The sequence below is a fragment of the Scomber japonicus genome, chromosome 8 (assembly GCF_027409825.1).
Source record: "Scomber japonicus isolate fScoJap1 chromosome 8, fScoJap1.pri, whole genome shotgun sequence".
In the NCBI taxonomy this organism is placed as follows: Eukaryota; Metazoa; Chordata; class Actinopteri; order Scombriformes; family Scombridae; genus Scomber; species Scomber japonicus.
The window spans coordinates 25701979-25723406 of record NC_070585.1 but is presented as its reverse complement, the minus strand read 5'-3'; the positions used below and the strand labels follow the sequence as shown (position 1 = coordinate 25723406).

The 21428-nt window shown below is 37.7% G+C and overlaps 2 protein-coding genes across 2 annotated transcripts; one reads left to right on the top strand and one right to left on the bottom strand.

The window, feature by feature from the left end:
* The first annotated feature begins 651 nt into the window (after positions 1-651).
* On the top strand, positions 652-9748 carry neil3 (nei-like DNA glycosylase 3). The gene is made up of 10 exons (XM_053324082.1): positions 652-747; positions 954-1063; positions 3193-3327; positions 3731-3944; positions 4824-4898; positions 5212-5378; positions 7064-7227; positions 8450-8864; positions 9167-9347; positions 9517-9748. Exons 1-10 carry the CDS (start codon positions 652-654, stop codon positions 9697-9699), a joined length of 1740 nt encoding a protein of 579 aa, XP_053180057.1. The 3' UTR covers positions 9700-9748.
* Positions 9749-9835: 87 nt separating this feature from the next.
* aga (aspartylglucosaminidase) lies at positions 9836-20522 on the bottom strand. The gene is made up of 9 exons (XM_053324085.1): positions 20208-20522; positions 17744-17897; positions 16086-16198; positions 15121-15233; positions 13416-13524; positions 12951-13026; positions 12621-12728; positions 10430-10563; positions 9836-10071 (listed from the first exon to the last, which is right to left on the bottom strand). The coding sequence occupies exons 1-9, from the start codon at positions 20326-20328 to the stop codon at positions 9971-9973; spliced, it is 1029 nt and encodes a 342-aa protein (XP_053180060.1). The 5' UTR covers positions 20329-20522; the 3' UTR covers positions 9836-9970.
* Between the last annotated feature and the right edge of the window lie 906 nt (positions 20523-21428).

The following is a 21428-nucleotide window of genomic DNA, read 5'->3' as shown; positions in this document are numbered from 1 at the left end:
TAAAAAAAAGGAATTCAACATGTTACTGAATATTGCTGTTTTTAAATCTTTGAAAACAATATGTTTTTAATATTGTGTATGACGTGTACTTATTTGGAGCAAACAGTACCAATTAAGCCCATGCCAAACTTTTTACTTTTTTCATAAAATATATTTATTTATTACTACTAATCAATACATATTCAAATAACAGATACATCTTGCATGATAAGAAATGATCTACCTTATACATCATGTCAGTATCCATGAAAAATACCTGAACTTAGATTTTGGTGGGCTTAATTAATGAAAATTAGAAAAGTAATATGTTACATTACTTTGATTAAGTAATTGAATTAGTTACAGTATTTATTACATTTTAAATAGGGTAATAGTTATCTGTAACCTATTCCTATTCCAAAGTACCCTTCCAATCCTGGTTGCAGTACAGACCATTTTCTAGGTAAGATAAATAGGTTAATGCACCTTTAACCTACTCCATGCCCCATGCTTGTGTAACGCCTATTTCCGGATACAAACCTTACCACGCATGCTCCAAATTGAACGTCGGTGGCGGGGAAACAGAACCAAAACAAACTTCATTGAGTTAGCTATTGTTCTGCTGCAGTGAAGATTTCTATTTAATAGTTTAAAATAAATCTTACCTCTAAGATGGTTGAAGGTCCTGGGTGTACATTAAACGGCGAGAAAATCCGCTCAAAAGTCCACAAAGGACAGAAAATGAGAGACATCAGAGGAAGCTTGACGGTATGTTGTTATGTCACGTTGATGTACGCAATAAAAAAAAATAGCTTGTTAATCACTAGCTAGAGTTAGCTGTCAGTGTCTACAAAAACAAGCCTAACTTATGAAAACTTGAACTATTTTTTTGTGACTGAGACTTCAAAGTAATTTTAACAAGCTGCGGGTTTGCTGCTGCACGCTCATATTAACCAGCTTGGGTGTATTTACAGAGAAACAACTCGGAGGGAAATGCCTTTCAGAGCTTGTGTGGCTGTCCGTACACTGGTGTTGAAACCTTGGGGAAGGAGCTCTTCATGTACTTTGGCTCAAGAGCTTTGAGGTAATACAGACTGTACAGCCAGACACTGATTTCAGTTCACACATCACGTCTGTCTTAAAAACAACAGCCAGGTTTCCCAAATGAACATTTAAACTGGTTTTTCTTACAATAATCATTCCTCCTGTTCATACTGACAATTAAAAGATCCCTTCATAATGCATGTACAATGGAAGTGATTGGGCATGAAATCCACACAGTCCTCCTTCTGTGCAAAAATGTATTTAAAGATTTATAAAGCTAATATGAACTTTTAGCGTCCAAATTAGTCATATCAAGTAGATATCTTTTAATGTTTTCAGTCTTTTTTAGTGCCAAAGTCCCTCTTTTAATTCACCACAGCTCAATGGAGAAACACAAAAAGAGAATTTGGTGCTAAAAAGAGTGTTAATGTGGCAGATATCCACTTGATAACTAACTCACACTGCTGAAGCCCCATTTAAGCGCCAGCTAATGGGGGACATAATCCTGTGTGTCCACACAGTCATACTGTGTAATAATGCACTTAAAATTGATCTGAAGCTTATATGAGGCTTCAGCAGTCTGAGTTAGTCAATATTAAGTGTATATCTGCCACATTTACAGTCTTACAGCACCCTCTTTGTGTTCCCTTGGACAGTCCCCCTGTTGAGCTGCCTTTGAAGTATAGTCACAAAAAGAGGGACTGTAGCACTGAAAAGACTGAAATGTTGAAAGATATCTACTTGATTTGACTCATTTGGACAGCTAAAGCTTTGTATAAGCTATAGATAAACTTTTAGCTAAATTGATTTTTGCACACAGTGTCTGTGTGGACACATTGTGGATTTTGGCATCATTTACATTGAAAACACATTTGATGGGGATCTTTTAATAGCCAGAATAAATATGCAGAACGATTACAGCGAGGGAAACCTACTCCAGTGCACATATGGACTGGTGACTGTGGTATTAACGCAGACTTGAAAAATTGTGAACCTAATCCTGAACATCTAGCTTAGTAAATATAAACTTAAGTATTGCTACAGATCTTTCTTTTTTTTTAAAACATGCTTTATCAGAAGTTACCTGGTTTTGATAGCTGATAGCAAACATTTATTAATGCTTATCCCTTTTATTTATGTTTTTTATTTTATGCTGTTGTGATAAGGACTGCTCTCAAAGAAAGTTTTGTTGTATAGAAATGTGCAATGACCATAAAGCATCTATCTAGCTATGTTGCCTCCATGGTGTTTAACAGGGTCACACATTTTAATAACATGAATCTCAGTCTTCCAAAATCTGTCAACAGTTGACAAGGTTTTAGTATTACTCACCTACAAATAGACCAAAATGGGTGCTACCACAGCTATAAACATTTGTGACTCTATCCTCAATTACATTTATGTAAAAACAAAATATATGTTCACAGTTTCTATCAAAATAATGAATGTGACCTATTAACATTTAAGCCTTTCATTTGCAGATATAATATTTAAATCTGCTCATTTAAGAAAAACCTTTAGCCTAGTAATGTAATGTTATATTTGTATTGGTGGTGTTTGTGTGTTTGCTGTTTGCTGTATGTTGAAGTGTCATAATAGAAACAAGCCATTAGCCATGTTTTTAGACATGTTTTTTATATAAATGGATGGCATACATAGAGACACAATTCTCTATCTTTTCACGAGTAATTTTTATTAGAATATCAATGATGCATGAAACTTGCTGGGAAACTATGCATGAATAGAATAACCAGACAGCAATATCTGCTTTGGGCTAATCCAGTGAATTAAAGACCTGACAAATCAACACACTTCCACTCCGCTACCGCTGCATAATCTGTAACGGTTGACAAGTTTATATCACAGCATATATTGTCATACCCCCAAACTTAAAGAAGTAGAGAGTTTTTTTGAATCATTAAATAAAATCAGTCAGCCCATAACATAAATGGATATATAGCTGAATTGTCATGAGCAAGCAGGTAATGCCTGGGAGTGCCTGCTAAGATAGAGTCTGTGACATTTCTTTTACACAATGGTGCCTCAAACTACCAGGTCACCCTTTAACTCTTTTTTTCTTTCTTTTTTTTGTCAAGTCCTATATGAATTGAGACATGCTATCTTTATGTGGAATTTGTCTTTTCTTTCTTTCCACCTCACATCCTTTAGAGTCCACTTTGGTATGAATGGATCAATGCGAATAAACCCTGCTGAGAGGAAGGATAGGAATGGCTCAATCCCAGTGCTGGAAATCCACCTGACTAACGACATTGTGAGCTTCTTTGACAGCACTGCGGAAATAAGGTAAGGGGAACACCAGCATAGCCGAGATAGATTGAGGTGACAGAAGTTCACCTTAGGGTGCAAGTCCCATTCAGTGAATATGTCCTACATTAGGCTGTGTCTGAAGACAGTGGCTATTGTTGCATGACAAACACAGCCTTTTTGGCTCAATATTTGTCAAGATCATTGACTGCAAGGTCCAGATGTGATGTTCAGTAGCCAGACAGATATTTATTTCTGTTGACGGGAAATGTCACCTATGCTGGTTCCATCTCATCACACAAACCGAAACAGAATATATGAATGGAACAATTTGAAATGTATAACCTCTCAAGTGTCCCAGATGACCTTGTGGCGCACTTGTAGTAACAGCAGGCATATGTTTCTAAATTCTCCTCAGTACTAAAAAACTGTGTGCTTGCAGGTTGACAGAGGACTGTGAGCAGAGGGTGAGAGCTATGCAGAGTCTGGATGTGTGCTCTTCCAAGTTCAGCTTCCCCCGTTCTGAGGAGGCAGTGAGGAGCCAAAGTAGCAGGATGCTTTGTGACGTTCTCCTAGATCAGGCCGTTATGCCGGGAGTTGGCAACATCATTAAAAACGAAGCCCTGTTTGACTCGGGCCTTCACCCAGCCGTGAAGGTATGGAAAAGATGATGGATTGTGTTCAGCAGAGGAAGAGAAAAGAGGGTAAAAATGCAAGACAACCTTCACAAATGGAAAAAAAGTTTAAACCCTTGTATTATTGAGTGATGCATTACAATGAGGAGGAGAAATAGGGAAAAGACAAACAAGCGCATTGCAGCACAAATCTTTCTTTCCTTTGTTTCAGTCGTTGAATTGAATTTCTATAAATCCATGCAGTCTTAATTGAGACTCAAATTAGGGGTTTTACAACTGCTCTGGAAATTATATAGCATGAAAAAAATGTGAGAGATGGGATGTATTTCATTGCTCTAGAGGAATCTTTTTATAAGGCAAACTATAGACTTATCCACTGCTAGTAAGAGACTTTTTGCAGTATGAGTACTTCAATTTTTCAACTACTACCAGGTCTGATAAGATGTCTGCCCCCTTTAGAGAGCATTAGATGGGGTACAAGAATATAGCACACTGAACCAAAACATTAATCTCGGACTTTTGGCCCCTTCTTCTTCTGGGACCACTGAATCTTTATGAGCTTCTCCTCCATTGTTGAGCCCTTAGGTGTCCTGAAAGAGCTACAAGTGGTGTGTGCTTTAGATCTTTCTTAAACTGCCTGAATCAGAGTCAGGTCATTTCTGCATGAGCTGCAAGTCTAGGGAATATATTATATAGAATTTGTCTCTGTTGCATCATTTTAAATCCAGTTTTTTCCATTGTTGTCTGGTATTTTTTTATTTATTGTGTATACGCTTGTATTATTGATTTGCTGAACTGTGAAGCACTTTTAATCTCTATTTTGAAGTGAAAGGCTATACAAATATGGTTTACTTTACTGTCTGGCTGTGAAGTGTAACTAAGTGCTGCTTCTTTTCTCAGGTTCAGCAGCTGACAGATCAACACATCCACCACTTGGTGAAGATGACGCGTGATTTCACTCTTCTGTTTTACAAGGTTAGACATTCGTATATGAAAAGCAACACACACATATTGATATTAAATATCTGTTTGTGTATATAAAGACAGATGCACATGTACGTTGTTGTTTAGCTAACACCTCGATCATGTAGACTTGCAGTAATGGATTAACTTAAAGTCCTATATTAAGTAAAAGTCAGAGTCTCACTGCCTAGAGAATAGATAAATCAAATGTTCCTCTCCCTACATGCATAATTGGCAAGTAAAGCAAGGTGAATGTTTTTTTTTCTTGTTCTCTTTATCCTCATCTTTATATTCACTCTTGTCTGCCCTCCTTGTCTCTTATCAGTGTCGCAAATCTGGCTCCCCTCTCTACAAACATTACAAAGTCTACAAGCGTCCCCAGTGCTGCCAGTGCTTTCATGTCATCACAGCCTGTCGTCTTGGAGACAACAGCAGGATGACTTACTTCTGTGAGCGCTGTCAGAAGGGAGATCCCAGCGGGGTTGACGTCAGGTAGAAACCCTCGTAGACCTTTGGCACTTTGACTGAATAGGTACTGTGTTGCATTCTTATAAGGAGTGGTCCCATGAAGGTTGGTATTGTTCAAAAAAATGTTTGAAACCAGTTATGTTTTCAGTACCTGTAGTTAGATTAAAGGATAAGACACTTCATACCATGCCTGGAAAGTGAATGCAGTAAGTGTATCACAGTTCAGTATTTAATTTAATCTTCAATTAATCAGATAATGCTTAATTGTTTGTTTATTTCTAATTAAAACATGTTTTATATATAGGATAAAACCTAAAATATTTCTTGCAATACCACTTTTTTGTCTGCTCATAATACATTTTAATATTTAATACCTGTAGAGATCAAAAAACAACACAGATCAGCCAGGTGTCATTTTTCAAAACCTAGTCATTGTGGAAAGTTAGGAAGCTTTTTAGATAATACGTTACACATTTCGAGAGGCCATCTTTGCAGGCAGATGGGCTTGGCAGGGAGTGGGAAGTGTTATGGGGGGAAATTAATGCGCATATAAGGTTGTGTTTGCCAGACAGGGCACAGGCTCAACACCTCCTGGTTCGTGTTTGAGCAAAGCTTTGTGAGGGGGTTAGAGCCTAAAGCCCTTACAACGCATTACACAGCTGATAAAGCAATCTGTGAGGAAAGTTTCCTGAGAGCCGCCCCTACTTTCCTCCTCCATGACTGTTGGCATTACAGATTTGCCTTCTTGTCAAACATAGTCTAGCTTTATGTCAAAGCACTAACATGCATGCTTGGAGCAATTAAATGAACCACATTGCCTTCACTTATCTTCAGCTATAGCTTGAACTGCAAATCTTTATCTAGTTTAAATTTTCTGTTTTCCATTTTCTCTAATCAGGTACAATAATAGTTGAATAATTTATATTACTTATTTTTAATGTGCAATTACTGTGACTAACTGCATGTAACAGAAGTCATTAAGAACAGTTTATATTTGCACACACTGTAAATGATTCTGGATATATTGGCTAAATAACTTAACTGTAATACAATGACATACTAATTTATCACATCGGCTGATGTGGAAGAGTAATTTTACATAAATAGAATCACACTAGGTTTATATACTTCAAGTAAAAAATAATAGTGCAGTGGAGTCTAATAAAATATTCCTGCAATAAACCCTACCTTCCTCAAGTTTATATGAAGTGTTTGTTTTTACAGAACAGAAAGTTACAAAAAGGGTTCTGATTCAACTTAATTGTCATTTTGGAGGCTTTAGTTTGTGCTGCTGTTTAATTTTTTTGTGTTACACTCAAAGATTAATAATATTTAGTCTAGCCTTATTAATAAAAATGGGGTAGACAAAACATTAAAAAATGTAAGTCTACCCTCATTGATAGGAAAAAGGCTACAAGTCTGCCAAGTGTTTAAAAAAAAGTGCTAACTGTGTGTGTGTGTGTGTGTGTGTGTGTGTGTGTGTGTGTGTGTGTGTGTGTGTGTGTGTGTGTGTGTGTGTGTGTGTGTGTGTGTGTGTGTGTGTGTGTGTGTGTGTGTGTGTGTAAAAACTAGAGATCAATGAAATTAGTTTTTACATGGTAAAATTATTTCTGCTGCAGTGCACATGCTTTAATAAGTAGTAATCCAATTTTAGCAACAAAGGTTTATGAAGTTCACGCTTGTCACTGTTGTTTTTTCCACAAATCCAGTACACTCCCCAAAAGGAACAGTCTGATTGGCTGGGCATACAATGAGGGAACCAATGACAATGTGGCTAAGAGGGAGGAAGAGGACTGGGCCTGTCAACTCTGCACACTAATCAACCTGCCAGCAGCAAAAGCCTGTGATGCCTGTTTCACTCCCAGACCTGAGGGTGAGTGAAATGTTCCGTCCTCATAGTCACTGTATTGAATGCAGCAGCAGAACGCCCTTGTTAGTAAGAGATAAAATAATAGTTTTGTTGTTACGCTGAATGACCCCATGTACTGTTTGCCATACACACTTTAGTATGTCTGAACAAGGCACCAAAACCCCCATTGCTGTTTAAGTGACACTGCAGACAAGCTGACTGCCCTTCAGTTGTGTGTTTGTTATGTTGCTATGTAAGTAATGAGCATATATGTCAGTCGGCCATTTCTCTCCATCTATCTTGAGACACATTATGGCAGCAGTGAACTAGTGTTGAGAAATGTATCTTTTGCAACTGTCAAACAGTTGAATGTTTTTTTTTTTTCAATGTTTCTGATTGTCTTAGGATCACGTTGCCAAATTTCAAATAAATCACATTTTAATGATAGCTGTGTGAGTATCAACCTAGACCCTAATTTACCCAAGATTCATTTAGGTGATGTAAGTTTTTCAAGCATGGATAAATTCATATTTCTGACATACTGTATGTCATATGTCAACCTTAAAGTGTTTATTCAGATTATATTCTAACTCCAGTCTTTTACTTCTGAGGAGTACTTCTACATTTATTTGACATCATCTGCAGTTTGAAGCTATTGTCCAGAGAAGCTCAAATGGGAGTAATTATGTGTCCACTGGACATACGTATCTACAAACCAGATTTTATTTTTTTAATTGTTTTTTATCAGACATGAGTATAGGTTATGACAAAGGTTGCATTTTTGGTTGAACTAGTACTTTAAAATCTGTGTCAGTGGATAAAGGACATTTAATTCTCCAAACTTCCAAAACCTTTTTTCCAGTAATACCCTGATTTGTATTTTTATAATTATCTTTCTATCTTCAACTGTTGTCCACTCAACAGCTCCAGTAAAACAGTTGGGGGTTAAGTGCATTGTCAGGGGCACATTAATGGTAGCTGTCAAAGGCAGGGAGTGCAATATTTATTCATAGCCCTCATCTAACGACTGAAATCAGGCAGAAGGGTGTTATTTCACAGAAGCGTTTCATCAGCACATGATTGTTAAAATGTTATTTGACGACACAGCACAACTGCTTACTAGTAAATTTTATGGCAAGATAAACCCTTAAAGCTAAAAACAAACGTGTACAGCCAGTGCATCAGATTAAACTAAAGCTGCTGAACATGAGTTTCTCAGTTCCTCACTCTGGCTCTATCTCCACAGTCCACAAAGACAACATTAGCACTGAAGCATCTCCCTTCACTGCTGATTTGATGAAATACCCCTGCACTGCCTTTAAGAAACCACAAGAGGAGCTGAAAGTCAACTGGAGGTCTGCGTTTGGGACTTCAACCCTTGTTTTCTCTGACTTGAGCAAGAAGCCAAAGCGTGTAAAGTCCCCACTCTCTCTAGCTGGCAGTCATTTGAATTCCTTGGCGGCAGAGCGAAGTTTATATAAATACAACGTCTGCCAAGGGACAACAAGCCCCAATTATGCCTCTGGTGGCTGGCAGAAGCAAAGTGCTGAGCTCTCCAATGGGGAATCACTGGCCTCCTACAGTCACCCATCCAAGAAAATGAGAATTGATCACAGCCCCTTTCCCAGTAACAATGCTCAAAATGGAACCCCCAATTCAGGGTGAGTGACTCTCTCGTTTTGGCTCTTCATGAATAAGTTTATAATAAGAGAAGTTTTTTGCAACCTCAGGGAGCTAAGTGGAATAAAACAAAACATCTGACTGTGGATTGTTTAATGCAGCATTGTTAAAAAGGTTCAGATTGATGAATGGTAGGCTACTATGCAAATCTGATTATTACCATCACAACATGTGGTTGAAGAGAGGCTGTTTGCTCACTAATAAAGGTTGATGTGACAGGTATTCTTTTGTTTTATTTTCAATTCATTTCAAAGTAATAAGACTATCTCTTCATTTCTATCAGTATGCACAAAACAGAAACGACAAGCAGCAGCTCCTCCATTTCTTCCAGTCCCAGTGCCCCTTGTTGTGAATCCCATCGTCGTCCAGCTGTCCTCAGAGTGGTCCACAAGGAGGGAGAGAATAAGGGACGACAGTTCTATTCCTGCTCACTTCCCAGAGAGACGAAGTGTAACTTCTTTGAGGTGAAAATGGAAAACAACTAATCTCCATGACATTGTGTGGCATCGAAAATAACAGTTTTTTTTTTTTGAAGTATCTTTGGTTTTATCTACAAACGTTGTACAAATGTTTGTGCATCCAATTTAAATGGCTAAAGTAAAAGTTTACAGCTAACCTTTTATTCTGTTGCAGTGGGCTGACTTAAGCTTCCCTTCTTGTCACCATGGGAAACGATGTTTAATGAGGACGGTCCTGAAACTAGGACCCAACAACGGCCGGAATTTCTACACCTGCGGCTTTAAAAAGGGTAAACAGTGTGACTTTTTCCAGTGGGCAGAGAACGGACCGGGTATATCAAACCTGCCTGGCTGTTAAAATGTCCATGTGTTTAGCAATACATTATTTCTAAAAGAAACCCTGATCCCTAAATGTTCATATAAAGAAAAAGAGATTTGATTTGATCAAGTGTCTGCTTTTGATTTGTAATATCTTATTTGTCTCCATCTTTTAAAATGATCATGAGGAAGCCTTGTGATAAATGTAATAAAAAATCTAAACAAGTCAAAAAATGCAATTAAACAATTTATTTATGGGTTAAAACAACAATCATTGGTATAAAAAAATATAGCATACTATCATTATCAATTTAAAAGCAGTCCACAGATTTCAGGAGTGGAGTGTCTGACTCTGGGTTTGACACCATGAAGTGGAACTGGGAGAAGCCATCGACTTTGTTACAAGCCGCACCTTTGTAGATTAAAGAGAAGAAAAAAAGATGTTACAGGTGAAACAAAACTTCTACTTCCATTTCATTAAGGTCCAATTTAGTACTGTTATTAATGTGATCCACGTATAAAGATTGCTGACATTTTGATGCCACTGTGTTTGATTACTCATTAGACATTGTGAGCTATTTTTCATTGCACGCCATGTAAAGTAAACAGTATATTTTGATGTGGAAACAAGAATTGTGTTTGTAGAGGGAAATGTATGTGAGTATACATTGTCTTTCTACATTTCTGGAGTAAATGTTTAGTGTTTGTTTGCGTCTTAGTACTTTTTGGCATTAACTGCAGCGTCTGTATATGTGAATCCAAACACTCACCATAATGGCCTGTTGTGTTAGCGCAGATGATCGCCCCAAAGAACTCGGAGTAATGCCTCTTGATTCTGGAAATGGCCGTCTTACAGGCTGCTGAGGGATCTGCCCCAGTCCTCATCAGCTCCACAGCCAAGTAACTGTTGGCAGGATTACATGCAGTACACATGAGGCAAACTAACCAGTGCTGTTAAGACCACCAACCAGGATAATGACAAGGATGTGATGAGATTATATTAGATTAACAAATGTTCAAAACACTGATTAAATATGATCTTAAAAAAAAAAAAAGAAGTAATATTTCCATCCTGACTTTGGTATGCATGAGTGGAAAGTATAAGAGGCCGTTACGACACATCTTCTCAGGTGTTAACAAGTGCATAAATCCAGCAAATGGTGAGAGATCATAGTAATTTACTATCAGCGCTATGCACATTATTTGCTTTACAGAAACAAAGACACAGGGTGCTATTAACTCCATCAGCTTCAGGTCAAATGTGTGGAACAATGAGTGACACATCTGTAATTTCCTAAAATTGACTCTCAAAGGATGGGATTTTAAACAGGAAAATATGTAGGAACACTCACTCACTCAGACAGATGATGTACTATATTAATGTGTATTTTTCTCACACAAGATATCAAGCAGTCTCTGTAAAGGAAAGATTCTGGGCATGTGGTTACAGTATTTAAGAACATACCAAAATAACATGACAGATGCTTTTTTAAAAACAGTCCATTGCTGTTTATGATGTGTTACTTCCACATTTTGACAGTGACAGTCACAGGACTGATGGAAAAAAAAACATAAGAGTCTGAAAAATTAACACATACTGTACAACTATTAACAAGGTCTTCCTGAAATCTTCAACTCCTACAAAATGAATCAGGAAACTGCAGTTGGAATAGCCAAGTCTCTGGTGTGGCTTTGTGTGACTATGAATGTAAAAACCAAGTACAATTTAAAGGGAAAAAAAGTGTCTACTCAGCAAATGATCCTGAATAAATAAATCTTTAAAAAAAAACCTTCTGAGTCTTTCATATCCTCACAAACAGACTTTACTGACATAGAGCCTCTTTTCTGGAATGTACAAATGACAGTTTTGGGGCAATGTAGTCACGCCTCCACACTTCTTAACTATTGTTGCACTTGGAGCGAGAGGCTCACATCAGAAATTGGCTGTTTAAAATCCACAGGTGTCACCTGTATTTTCTGAATCTATAAGCACAATGCTTCTGTCAAGGAAAAGACACAGCATCCCTATTACTCAAAAAAGGTGGGTGGGAAATAAACCCTTTTTTGGGGTGCACAAAAGAGTTAGGATCCAGTCAACATGTCTCAGGGAAAGCTATTTTAAAGAACAGTTTTTATACACATTTTCCACTGTAGAAGAAACCATGAAGTGGATGTAATCTGGAGGTACTTCAGTGTTTACAAAGTTGCAGTGATTAAGGTGTTCTTACTTGGAGTGACATTTTACTGTCACTTTTATGTTGCACTTCTTGTATGACCTTTGAAAAATCTGGTAAAAAAAAATCTCATTAAAAAATAGACCCTCTTTCATATTATGTGAATGCTTTGGTGGATCCTTTTTACTGAGACGAATGAAGGGCAGGTTACGCTAGAAAATTACTTGTGCGCATGACATCTCACCAAGTTGGAAGGAGGAAATGTTAGCTGTATATAGCTGTTTTGAACTGCCACACAAAAGGCACATCCCCCCACCGCCTGCTGTCAGCTGTGGTGGGGGGGTGTGTGTGTGTGTGGGTGTCACGATATTGTTTAAATATGGGGCAGCAACGGCACATATTTTCAGACAGTCTCTCTTAGAAGGCGTTCATAGTGAAGGCATTAAGTTTGTACACACAACTGAAGAAATGAATGGGCAATCACTGCATGAAGTTGGTGTCAATGTTGGATAGTCAATCACAGAAATTCCCCAATTTAGAAATTTGAGAGGGGGAGGGTTCCAAAACTGTTCCCAAATTCAACAAGCAGTTCTGATGGAGCATACATCCACTGGTGCCTGTAAAGCTCAATATGTAGGTACAATGGCTTCTGATCTTCCTTTTGCATGTTTTATGTACATTGTGCCATTGACGCTGTTATCTTCCTCCATTCAGTAGTGCAGTGTCACACTATTACACCACAGGAAAGACAGGATTTTCAATTTAATAGGACCAATGGCTGAGGTACCTTGGTAGGAAGCGCATCATGATGTCACCATCTCCAGTAGCGGCAGCACCACCAGCTGAGCTGTCTGCATAGGCCCCTGCTCCGACAATAGGAGAGTCCCCAACACGACTGCAAGCATAATCAGGATTTAGACACAGGCGCTGCTTACTGGCTTTCAGTAAGCAAAAGCAAAAAAAACAAACAATAGTACGCCATCTGTAAAATAGTCCATGCTTAAATCTCTTGGAGATGCAAACAATGGCTACATAATTACTACCAGACTTCTCTTGCTGAAAAAGTCGTTAAAACTGTCATATAAAATAAGAAAACTGCTACAACATGACTACATACCCTGGAACTTTGTGAGTCAGCCCGTTGGTTGATGTGCCAGCAGCTACATGACCAGTTTTATCAAGAGCAATCATGCCTGGTGCAAAACAAAGTAAATACAGTAAGTTAAACAGCGATCACGTATATCACGTTTTTCAGCCAGACGTGGTTCAAGAGCAAAACATTAAATCCATACCTACTTCAGGGGCACTGATGAGCACATTCTGTAAGTCTAGCTCAGACTTAATTAAAGGGGACATTTGAAAAGAGACTTCATGAAAAAGGATTAATTAACCCTCTTCTTATTTAGATAAGTCCCTGGTAACTGCAGCTTTTGTGAGCCTGTACATGCTCCTTTTTGGCACATTCTGCTGTTAGAACTTCTCTCATCCCTGTCCAGTTTCAATGAAGTGCTAAAATACTAAACTATAAAATGCCCGAGGCCAGCTGGCTTCACACTGTTATGTGTTAACGGATAAAGCCTACCTATGGTGTCATGAGAGCGCATATTAACATGCCGTGCCCTTTTGTTCTGTTCCAGCGTTGCCCTAGGCTTGTAGGGTCCACATGATTTGGAAGGATCTGGAAACACATTCTTTTGACAGGAGAGAAAACATCATTATTTTTTTGGATGGTGCCATTACCCTGTGAGTTAATAGCACATAACCAACTCATGTTGATCTGCAGGTATTTGCTTTGATTTGCTGCGGTGTAATGACATAAAGCCACTGTCACTAAGTGGTTTGATACCTAATAAACAGTAGTTGGTCTTGTTCAGTCGTTTCCAATCACTGGACTTTTAACAGTCAAACACCAGATAGTGAGACACAGACAGCTCACTGTACCTGCTCATTCATTGTAACTTGTTCTAGATAAAGTCCACAGGAAGTGAATATCTGTCAGAGTGCAGTGTAGTTTGACAAAAGGTTTTCCTGTATCCCTCAAGGCCTCTTCTCTGTTCTTATTAGTGCCTGAGTGTGCCAGATTGACCTGCAGGGAGGTGTGAAAAGTTCATCCAGTCTTCTCCTTTGATGTTACAGGTGAATGAAACCCTGCTAAAAATGTTGAATTTTGAGTCTCAGTGAACAGTCTCAAAACCTGAGTTCTGTCACCCTTTCATAAAATTTAGACTTATCTGTCTGTTTTCAGATGACGTTATTGCACTAACCCTAAGTGTCCTAAAAGGTCAACTTAAATGTTAAAACATCAGTATTTTCATGTAGCATGTGTATCTGTACCAGCATTACTTTTCCACAGGCAAAGTTGGGATCAACTAGTCTGCTTTATGAAAGTGCATGTACATTATTCATGACGAAAAGTCTGTTCTATTCCATTTCATAAAGGTGAAGGTAAAACCCTTGAAAACATTCTCTTTAGTTATAAATAATACAGATGCAGTTGTTCTCCATTGACCTCAGCAACTATCTGAACATTTAAAAAAAAAAAAAAAAAAGCCTGTCAAACGAATAATTTCTTTACAATGTAAGAGGGGGGTAATGACACCTTACTACAGATTCTACCCCAGCTGGACACAGAGACATGGTTTTGTTTAGGACTGTTATTACTGATTTCTGTAGTATTTTGAAACAATTTATGGCTATTAGAGTTATGCATGTATAGAGACTGATTACTTTGTATTCTCACCTGTTTACAGTTTGTCTTGTACTATTTGCCAGTTATAACTACTCAATGTTTTTTCTGCCTCCCCGTCTTTGTAAATAAATGATTTTGGTAAATGTGTTCTACTTGTTAAATAAAATTATTTATTGGAAGGAAGAGCTGTAGAAGTTAGTAACTCTGAACCACCTGGGGGAAAACCTTGGATGGTAGAAGTGGTCTCATGTGTCTTTTCCTAAGCTATTCTCTACATGACTTTGAAAAAGGAATTCAACAAAAAGTTTGGCAGCAAAGCTGCTTGGTGGCCATCGGCAAAGGACTACCTTGCAGCCCCAAGTGTAAAATGGTTTAAATTTGAAAAAAAAAGAAATGTTTTTGTCAAGATTTTCAGGTATTATTGGCTAGAGCAACAGGATGGTTTAAAGAACAGGAAAAAAAATCTGTCCTGTAGGCCATCACCTCTAAGACAAAAACTGACTTTGTATGAAGTACTTCAGTATGTCTGTCAATTTCAGTAGCAGCAAACCTTTAGCCAACACAATCAAGAACAACAAGCACTCGTATACACACATACCTTTCGATAATTAGGTTGGCAGTTAGCCTTCAGCCACTGTGAGAAAATATTCAGAGATTTGTTGGTAGTCAGGTCTTCTGCCATGAAGCCCATGTTTTCAGCAAACAAAGACGCTATAAAAAGAGAAGTTCTTCTTTCAGGTCAAGTTAGACATTCTGCTCCACAGTGACCTCGAGTTATAAGAAAACAAAAAGGTAATCTCATCTCACTTAGGCGTGTGGGTCCGGCCTGTGAAAGAGGAAAAGTCTTACATCACTGCTGCATTAAACAGCAGTGACCTTACCATTCCTATAGGAATGATCTTTCAGTTTGGATGAATAGAGAAAAATTAATGAAGTTTCACTGGGATAAAATAAGTTGTCAGCTTGTCATCACACTACAAGAGAAAAGAATAAAAAGTTTCAATGCTGGTATTCAGTTTCCTTTAATTGACCTGCAGGGATGTGTGCTATACTCACCTATTTGCTTTCATTAAAAACCTAAAGCCCTTATACCTTGAACTGGTCTCTGAGTCTGTCGAGCTGAACTGTACAGTATGTGCTTCTTTTCAAAGCACTTGTCTGTTATGTGAACATTTTATGCATGTTCATAGCATTTTAGCTCTGCTGTATCCGTTCATTAATAACTGCTTGCATAGTGATCTAGGGATTAAAGCTTGTTGAAGTGGTTAAAAAAATGCACATTACACAAGTGCCTAAAATGCTTTGGCGTTAATGCCTTGCGTTAAGATTAAGTAGTCCTCTTAAAAATGAATGCATTCATTTCAGACTAGACTAATGTGGCTCTGCATTACTGATTACAGAAGTGTTTCTGCTGATTGCTAAACTGAATTAATGTAAAGACTATACATTTTGCACTCGTGTGCATACTGTATGTTGTTTGAAATAAACAATGTCATTTTTAAAACATCACATTATCTCTTTCCATTCTCATTTATAGTCCTGTAGACATTATTCCACTCATACCTGACTCTCCCACCAGCAGTGTTTGATCGGTGCGCTCCATCACAGCTCTCGCTACTCCAATGGCATTCTTGATTCTTCTCAGGTCTGCAACAGCACCCACCTCCATTGTATTACTGCTCACAAAGAATACACTGAATGAGCACTCCTGATGGATACACTCAGTGTCTGTATAAAGAAGCAGCTATTAGTATATGACCTTTATAATTCAGTATAAAACTGTAATGGAGTATAGGGGGGACACACTCTCCACCCCTCTAACCCCTTCTGTCAAACATGAGGTATAGTGATCAGTAATAACAGATGATTACACAAATTAGACTAGTGATGTGACGCAAACAGTGTTTCTTGTAGGGATTTTAGTAGAAAAGTGATCTAAGAATAAGCACAATTCTTCAAATAAAAATGAGATTAGATTAGCTAATTAGGCAAATGAGTCAAGCCCACATAATTATATGCAGGTGAACATTATAGTGTCAGAAGGTTGTGATATTTATGCATTAGTTTATACACTGGCTATTAACACAAATATATCTTGTGCGTGGTTAATACAGTCTAATGCAACAGCCTGCAATGAATACAATACAATACAATTGAACTTTCACTGTTAAGTTCATGTTATTGTTGACACTGTCAGACGGGAGTCTAATTGGTAATATAGTGTTTTAAGATGTATTTTGTGGTGGTGGTGGTGTTGTAATGGATTGCATTATTTAGAAAGCTGCTTCTAATATTTATCCACCAAAGGAAAACCCAGTGCTGCAAGAATTGCCACAGAATTGAGTCAACTCCTCTCTGACACAGTATCAAAAATTCAACATACTGTAAGGTTTTCACAGACAGTATTTATTGCAGCGCAGTTCTGTTGGATTGCATTAAACTGTACAGGTGTTTCAATTCTTGAGCTCAGTGGGCACATGTCTGATAGTGATAACGATTTCTTATGCATTATATTGGATTGTGTTGGAGACTATCATTTCCCCCATAATGTATTCATGGGCTATCTTACCTTAAAAAATAATTTCTTTGCAAAATGTAAAAAAAAAAGAATATCCCACAGAGTAATAACAAGCAGCTTGCCACTTGCCATTTGTCTGTCGTTGTAAGCTGACATTTGCCTCCCATGATAACTTCTAAGTGTGTAAATGTTTGCATTTAAGGAATGAATAATTGGGAACCTTTCAGATCCTAATTAGACTCTTAATTAGTGTGTTATTGAAGACAGACTCTCTGGAAAGGTCGACCAGATAAGCCTGTAAATGTTAAAGATGCACAGACAAGCATATAAACACAACTTTAAAAGAATTAAACAGTATGTTGACAGCCGCAGGTGTCTAATTAGTAATTTTCAATTAGATATAGGTCATTTTCTGATTACCAGTATGTGTCAAAAAAAACATCCTTAAATACATTTTCAGCCATTTCTTTCTTATAATTTCCAATTTTATGGAAGTCACAATAAAAGCACTTTGAGATTTAAGCATGTCCCAAAAGATTTGCAGAAACATAACTGAGCATGTAATGGTTTACACAGCTGGATGGAAACATAACAACTTACAACAAATATTTCTATTTCCATGTCATCCAGCTCTCCCGCTTATTTACTGCAAATATTTTCACCATGTCATTTAGTATTTGTGCGATTTATATCCGTGGTTTACCCATTCATGATCATGGCATCCAGTGTGGTCTCTCCAGACTCATCTGGGCTCCCGCCATAGCCTACACTGCCATCACACTGCTCTATTTCACAGCGGGCACATCCCTTCTCCACTGCATCCAACACTGAGCCACCAGCCTGCAGGACACTCCATGCTATAATAGAAAATAGAGCACAGTGAAACATACAATATGTAATACACCACAAAACAGATGCTGTACCAACAATTATGAGCAATAAACACCCTCCAACAGTCAATTAACTTCTGCTGTTGTGTTCTTTGAAACATTTTAGCAGTTTATTTTAGAGGAGAGGGAAGGGTCACTCTGTACTGCAAATCTAGATATGATGTTGAAAGGATGAGTTTGAGAAACACATTTTGCAACCCATATTACTTGGTTAAGTGTAACATGTAATATGCAACAAATATTAATTAAATGTGGGCTCAAAAAAAAGTAATCCTTTCTTATTTAAAAAAAAACAAACAAACAAAACAATAATGATTTACCAACCCACTCATTTGTTCTTGGAGTGTTCTGTTATTTAAGGTTTAATAATGGCAAAGAATTATATCCATTTGCCAAATTTACATATACAGGAAAATTAATTAAAAGTTCAGATGATGCATAAGATGACCAGTACAATGGATTCCTAATAATCAGGGAGCTGACAACCATTTGGTCACTGATCCCTAAAGTGCCCATGGGGGATCAAAAGACCAACTGGTAGCACTGCCACCAGCTTGCCACTAAATTCTCAGACCATTACACGGTGTTCAGCAGGCTACTAGCCACACATCTCTGCTCTTAGCATTTATGATTCTTCCCTTCTAGAAATTCGGGCTCATCTACAATCTTTGGTAAGTGCACTTGTCTCCAGATTTTTTAAATATTTTTATATATCAAACTCAGTATTACAATCTTTATTCTACTTAGAAAGTGCAGCAGAAGCATGAGATTAGCCTGCTATTGTCAGCTGGTTCTGTAAACCCCCAAAGGAGAAGAGATCTGCATGGACGGATCAATAGTAATGGCTCACAATCTACACTTTTAAATATCTACCCACAGAACAGATAGCAGGCTACTCTCTTCATTTTCAAACCTAATTCAAGGAAATTAAGTGATGTACAATGGTGAGATTTTTAAGTTCACTTTAATCAGGTAAATATCTGATCTGTTACTTGAAATGCTCCGAGCATTATTTCAATCATGTTTTTTTTTCATGTTGAGCTGTGCACCTGGTGGAAATCCACTTGACAGATAAGTCACAAGCAATGCTGAAAAAAAAAATTCAGTTTCAATTTGAACATGTCCAATGTATCATCCTGCTAGAAATGAAATAGAGTGAGGGCAGACCTGGCAATGGCAGTTATGAAGCCAAGTGGGTTCTGCCCATTTCCTAAACCCATCTAAGTCTCTGACGGTCTTACACACTTCTACAGTTAAGCTGCACTGAAGTCACAAGTATGCTGCAAAAAAAAAAAAAAAAAAGCATTTTATAATAGTGTGAGGAAGAAATCCTAAAAGTAGTGGTTATAGACCCTGCCAGGGATTCACTAAATATACACATACACACTCTCTAGTTCTGTCTTTTTGCTAACATGATTGGTGATAAGATTTGAACTTGCAGTCATAAATACACATTTCTAGTGCTAAAACTAAACATTTAATTTTTAGTTGATCTGCTTATCAATTCTAGTTGTTAATTTTTTGGAAATAGTAATAAATGCCCTTCACAGTATACTAAAGGTCAAGGTGATGTCTTCATATGTCTTTTGACTCATATCTCAGAAACTGGAGAGACTATTACTGATTTGATTATCAAATACATGCTAATTAATTTTTAGCCAATCTTCTAATTAAATAATTAACTCATCCTTTCAGCTTCATTGCAATTATGTCCTTCATTGCGCACGTGGATAATACATCTACCATTATGCCCCAACATTAATATTTGTTTTTCCCACTATGCACAGTCTTAAATAACATGTCAAGGCATCAAGCAGCTGCATGATGAGTCATCTAATGGTGGACAAAACAACTTGTGCCCACTTCAAGATGATGACTGCATTCATAAAATTGCCAGTCTGTTCTGCAGATGAAGACAGGATGTTATGAATTTAACACATTATCAAAGAATAGCAGCATGTCTCTGCTTCTCTACCGAGTGGCTTGGCTCTTCTTATTACTGTAGGCGTCGTTAGTGGGTTTGCTTCCTTATATTATGTTGCACACTTTTGTATATGACAGTGTGAAGGTGTTCAACGGCCACCAGTTAAGTTTAATCAACAGCCAGATTCACAAACGATATATTGGTGTTCAAAGCAATCAACAATCGTCAGTAAACTTCTTTATGAGGGTGTGTGGGCAGGCACTTCTGGACTAGGTCATCACATCACATGATTGGACTGAGTGAAACTTTCAACAGTATTTTAAAAACACATTGTTAAATACAGTTTGGCATACCTGCAGCTGTTGCATTCTTGAATGGCCACGTATTGATAACGAGAGGTAACGACGCATGTCCAAGAGGCAACAGAAGAGTGTAAATCAAGAGCGATGTATACATTTTGCCCTGATAACACATTGCTGGACTATCACAGCGTCACAAATGACTGTAATTTGTTATTCATTACTGTTTTTTTCACGCCGACATTATAATCTTTCTTGTAGCCTGCCAAACAAAATACATTGTTACGTCTAATACTTTATAAAATAACTTTCATGGTGCAGAAAGGCTGCGCTTTGGTTTAAAAAAGGTTACATTCACTTCCTCGTCGTGTCATGTGCTGAGTGGGCGGGTTATTTGTTAAAGGGACAGTGCAAATAAATCTGCGCAACAGGAAATCTGTCATGCACTTTAGGTAAGTGGCTTTTTTATAGGTACAATGTTGTATGCTTCAAGTCATAGACATATATGTAGACTGTACGTAGACGCCGCATTGACCGTGGAGAGGCGTGCCTAAAGCGCCGCCATCTTGGTACAGGGCTAGCAGACGCAGTAGTGCATGTATCTATGGAGGTCAGGTAAGAGGTACTCCACAGTTTCAAAGTAGAATTATTCACTGAAATCTCGACCAATTTCCAAACGGTTTGATTTGTTAAAAAACGTGTCTATCTATCTATCTGTCTGTCTGTCTATCTGTCTGGAATTTGTAACAAACAACCCGTGTGAGTATGTTGACAATTGAGCAATTTTATTTATTTATTTATTTTTATTACAATTGAGCGATGAATGATCACTTTTTAATAGTGCAAACACGTCATTCCTCTATAGACATAATGCGCTGCAGGAGCGAGTGGCCCTGTACCAAGATGGCCGCCGTGTCACGTCGCTCCAATCGGCAGCAGCAGTCAATGCAGCGTCTACGTATATATGTTTATGCTTCAAGTAACCTGCTTTTTAGACGCTATTAAATGTGATCTCAGCACCCCTAAAAGATTATTTTATACAACTTTAATTATTTTGCGACCCTGTCTGTTAGAGATGGGACAAACACTTATGCTACAGGTTGAAATGTTTTTATTTTAATATGTTTAATGTACTTTGAATAGTTCTGTCATTAATATATAATCTTTTCCTCAGGGTTCATTATCTTAGGGTGCTCTCTGTAGATATATATTATTGTTTATTCTGAAGCATTATTATCATACATTATAGTAGACCCCTCTACGATGTATTAATAT

What these genes read in the sequence shown, in the direction of transcription:
- neil3 (XM_053324082.1), top strand. Translation starts at nt 652, where the DNA reads ATGGTTGAAGGTCCTGGGTGTACATTAAACGGCGAGAAAATCCGCTCA. An exon ending in GACAGCACTGCGGAAATAAG is followed by an intron (nt 3,328 to 3,730) that starts GTAAGGGGAACA and finishes GTGTGCTTGCAG; the next exon opens with GTTGACAGAGGACTGTGAGC. An exon ending in TCACTCTTCTGTTTTACAAG is followed by an intron (nt 4,899 to 5,211) that starts GTTAGACATTCG and finishes GTCTCTTATCAG; the next exon opens with TGTCGCAAATCTGGCTCCCC.
- aga (XM_053324085.1), bottom strand. Translation starts at nt 20,328, where the DNA reads ATGTGTTATCAGGGCAAAATGTATACATCGCTCTTGATTTACACTCTT. An exon ending in GCGCTCTCATGACACCATAG is followed by an intron (nt 13,027 to 13,415) that starts GTAGGCTTTATC and finishes GTTTTGCACCAG; the next exon opens with GCATGATTGCTCTTGATAAA. An exon ending in TAACACAACAGGCCATTATG is followed by an intron (nt 10,072 to 10,429) that starts GTGAGTGTTTGG and finishes TAATCTACAAAG; the next exon opens with GTGCGGCTTGTAACAAAGTC.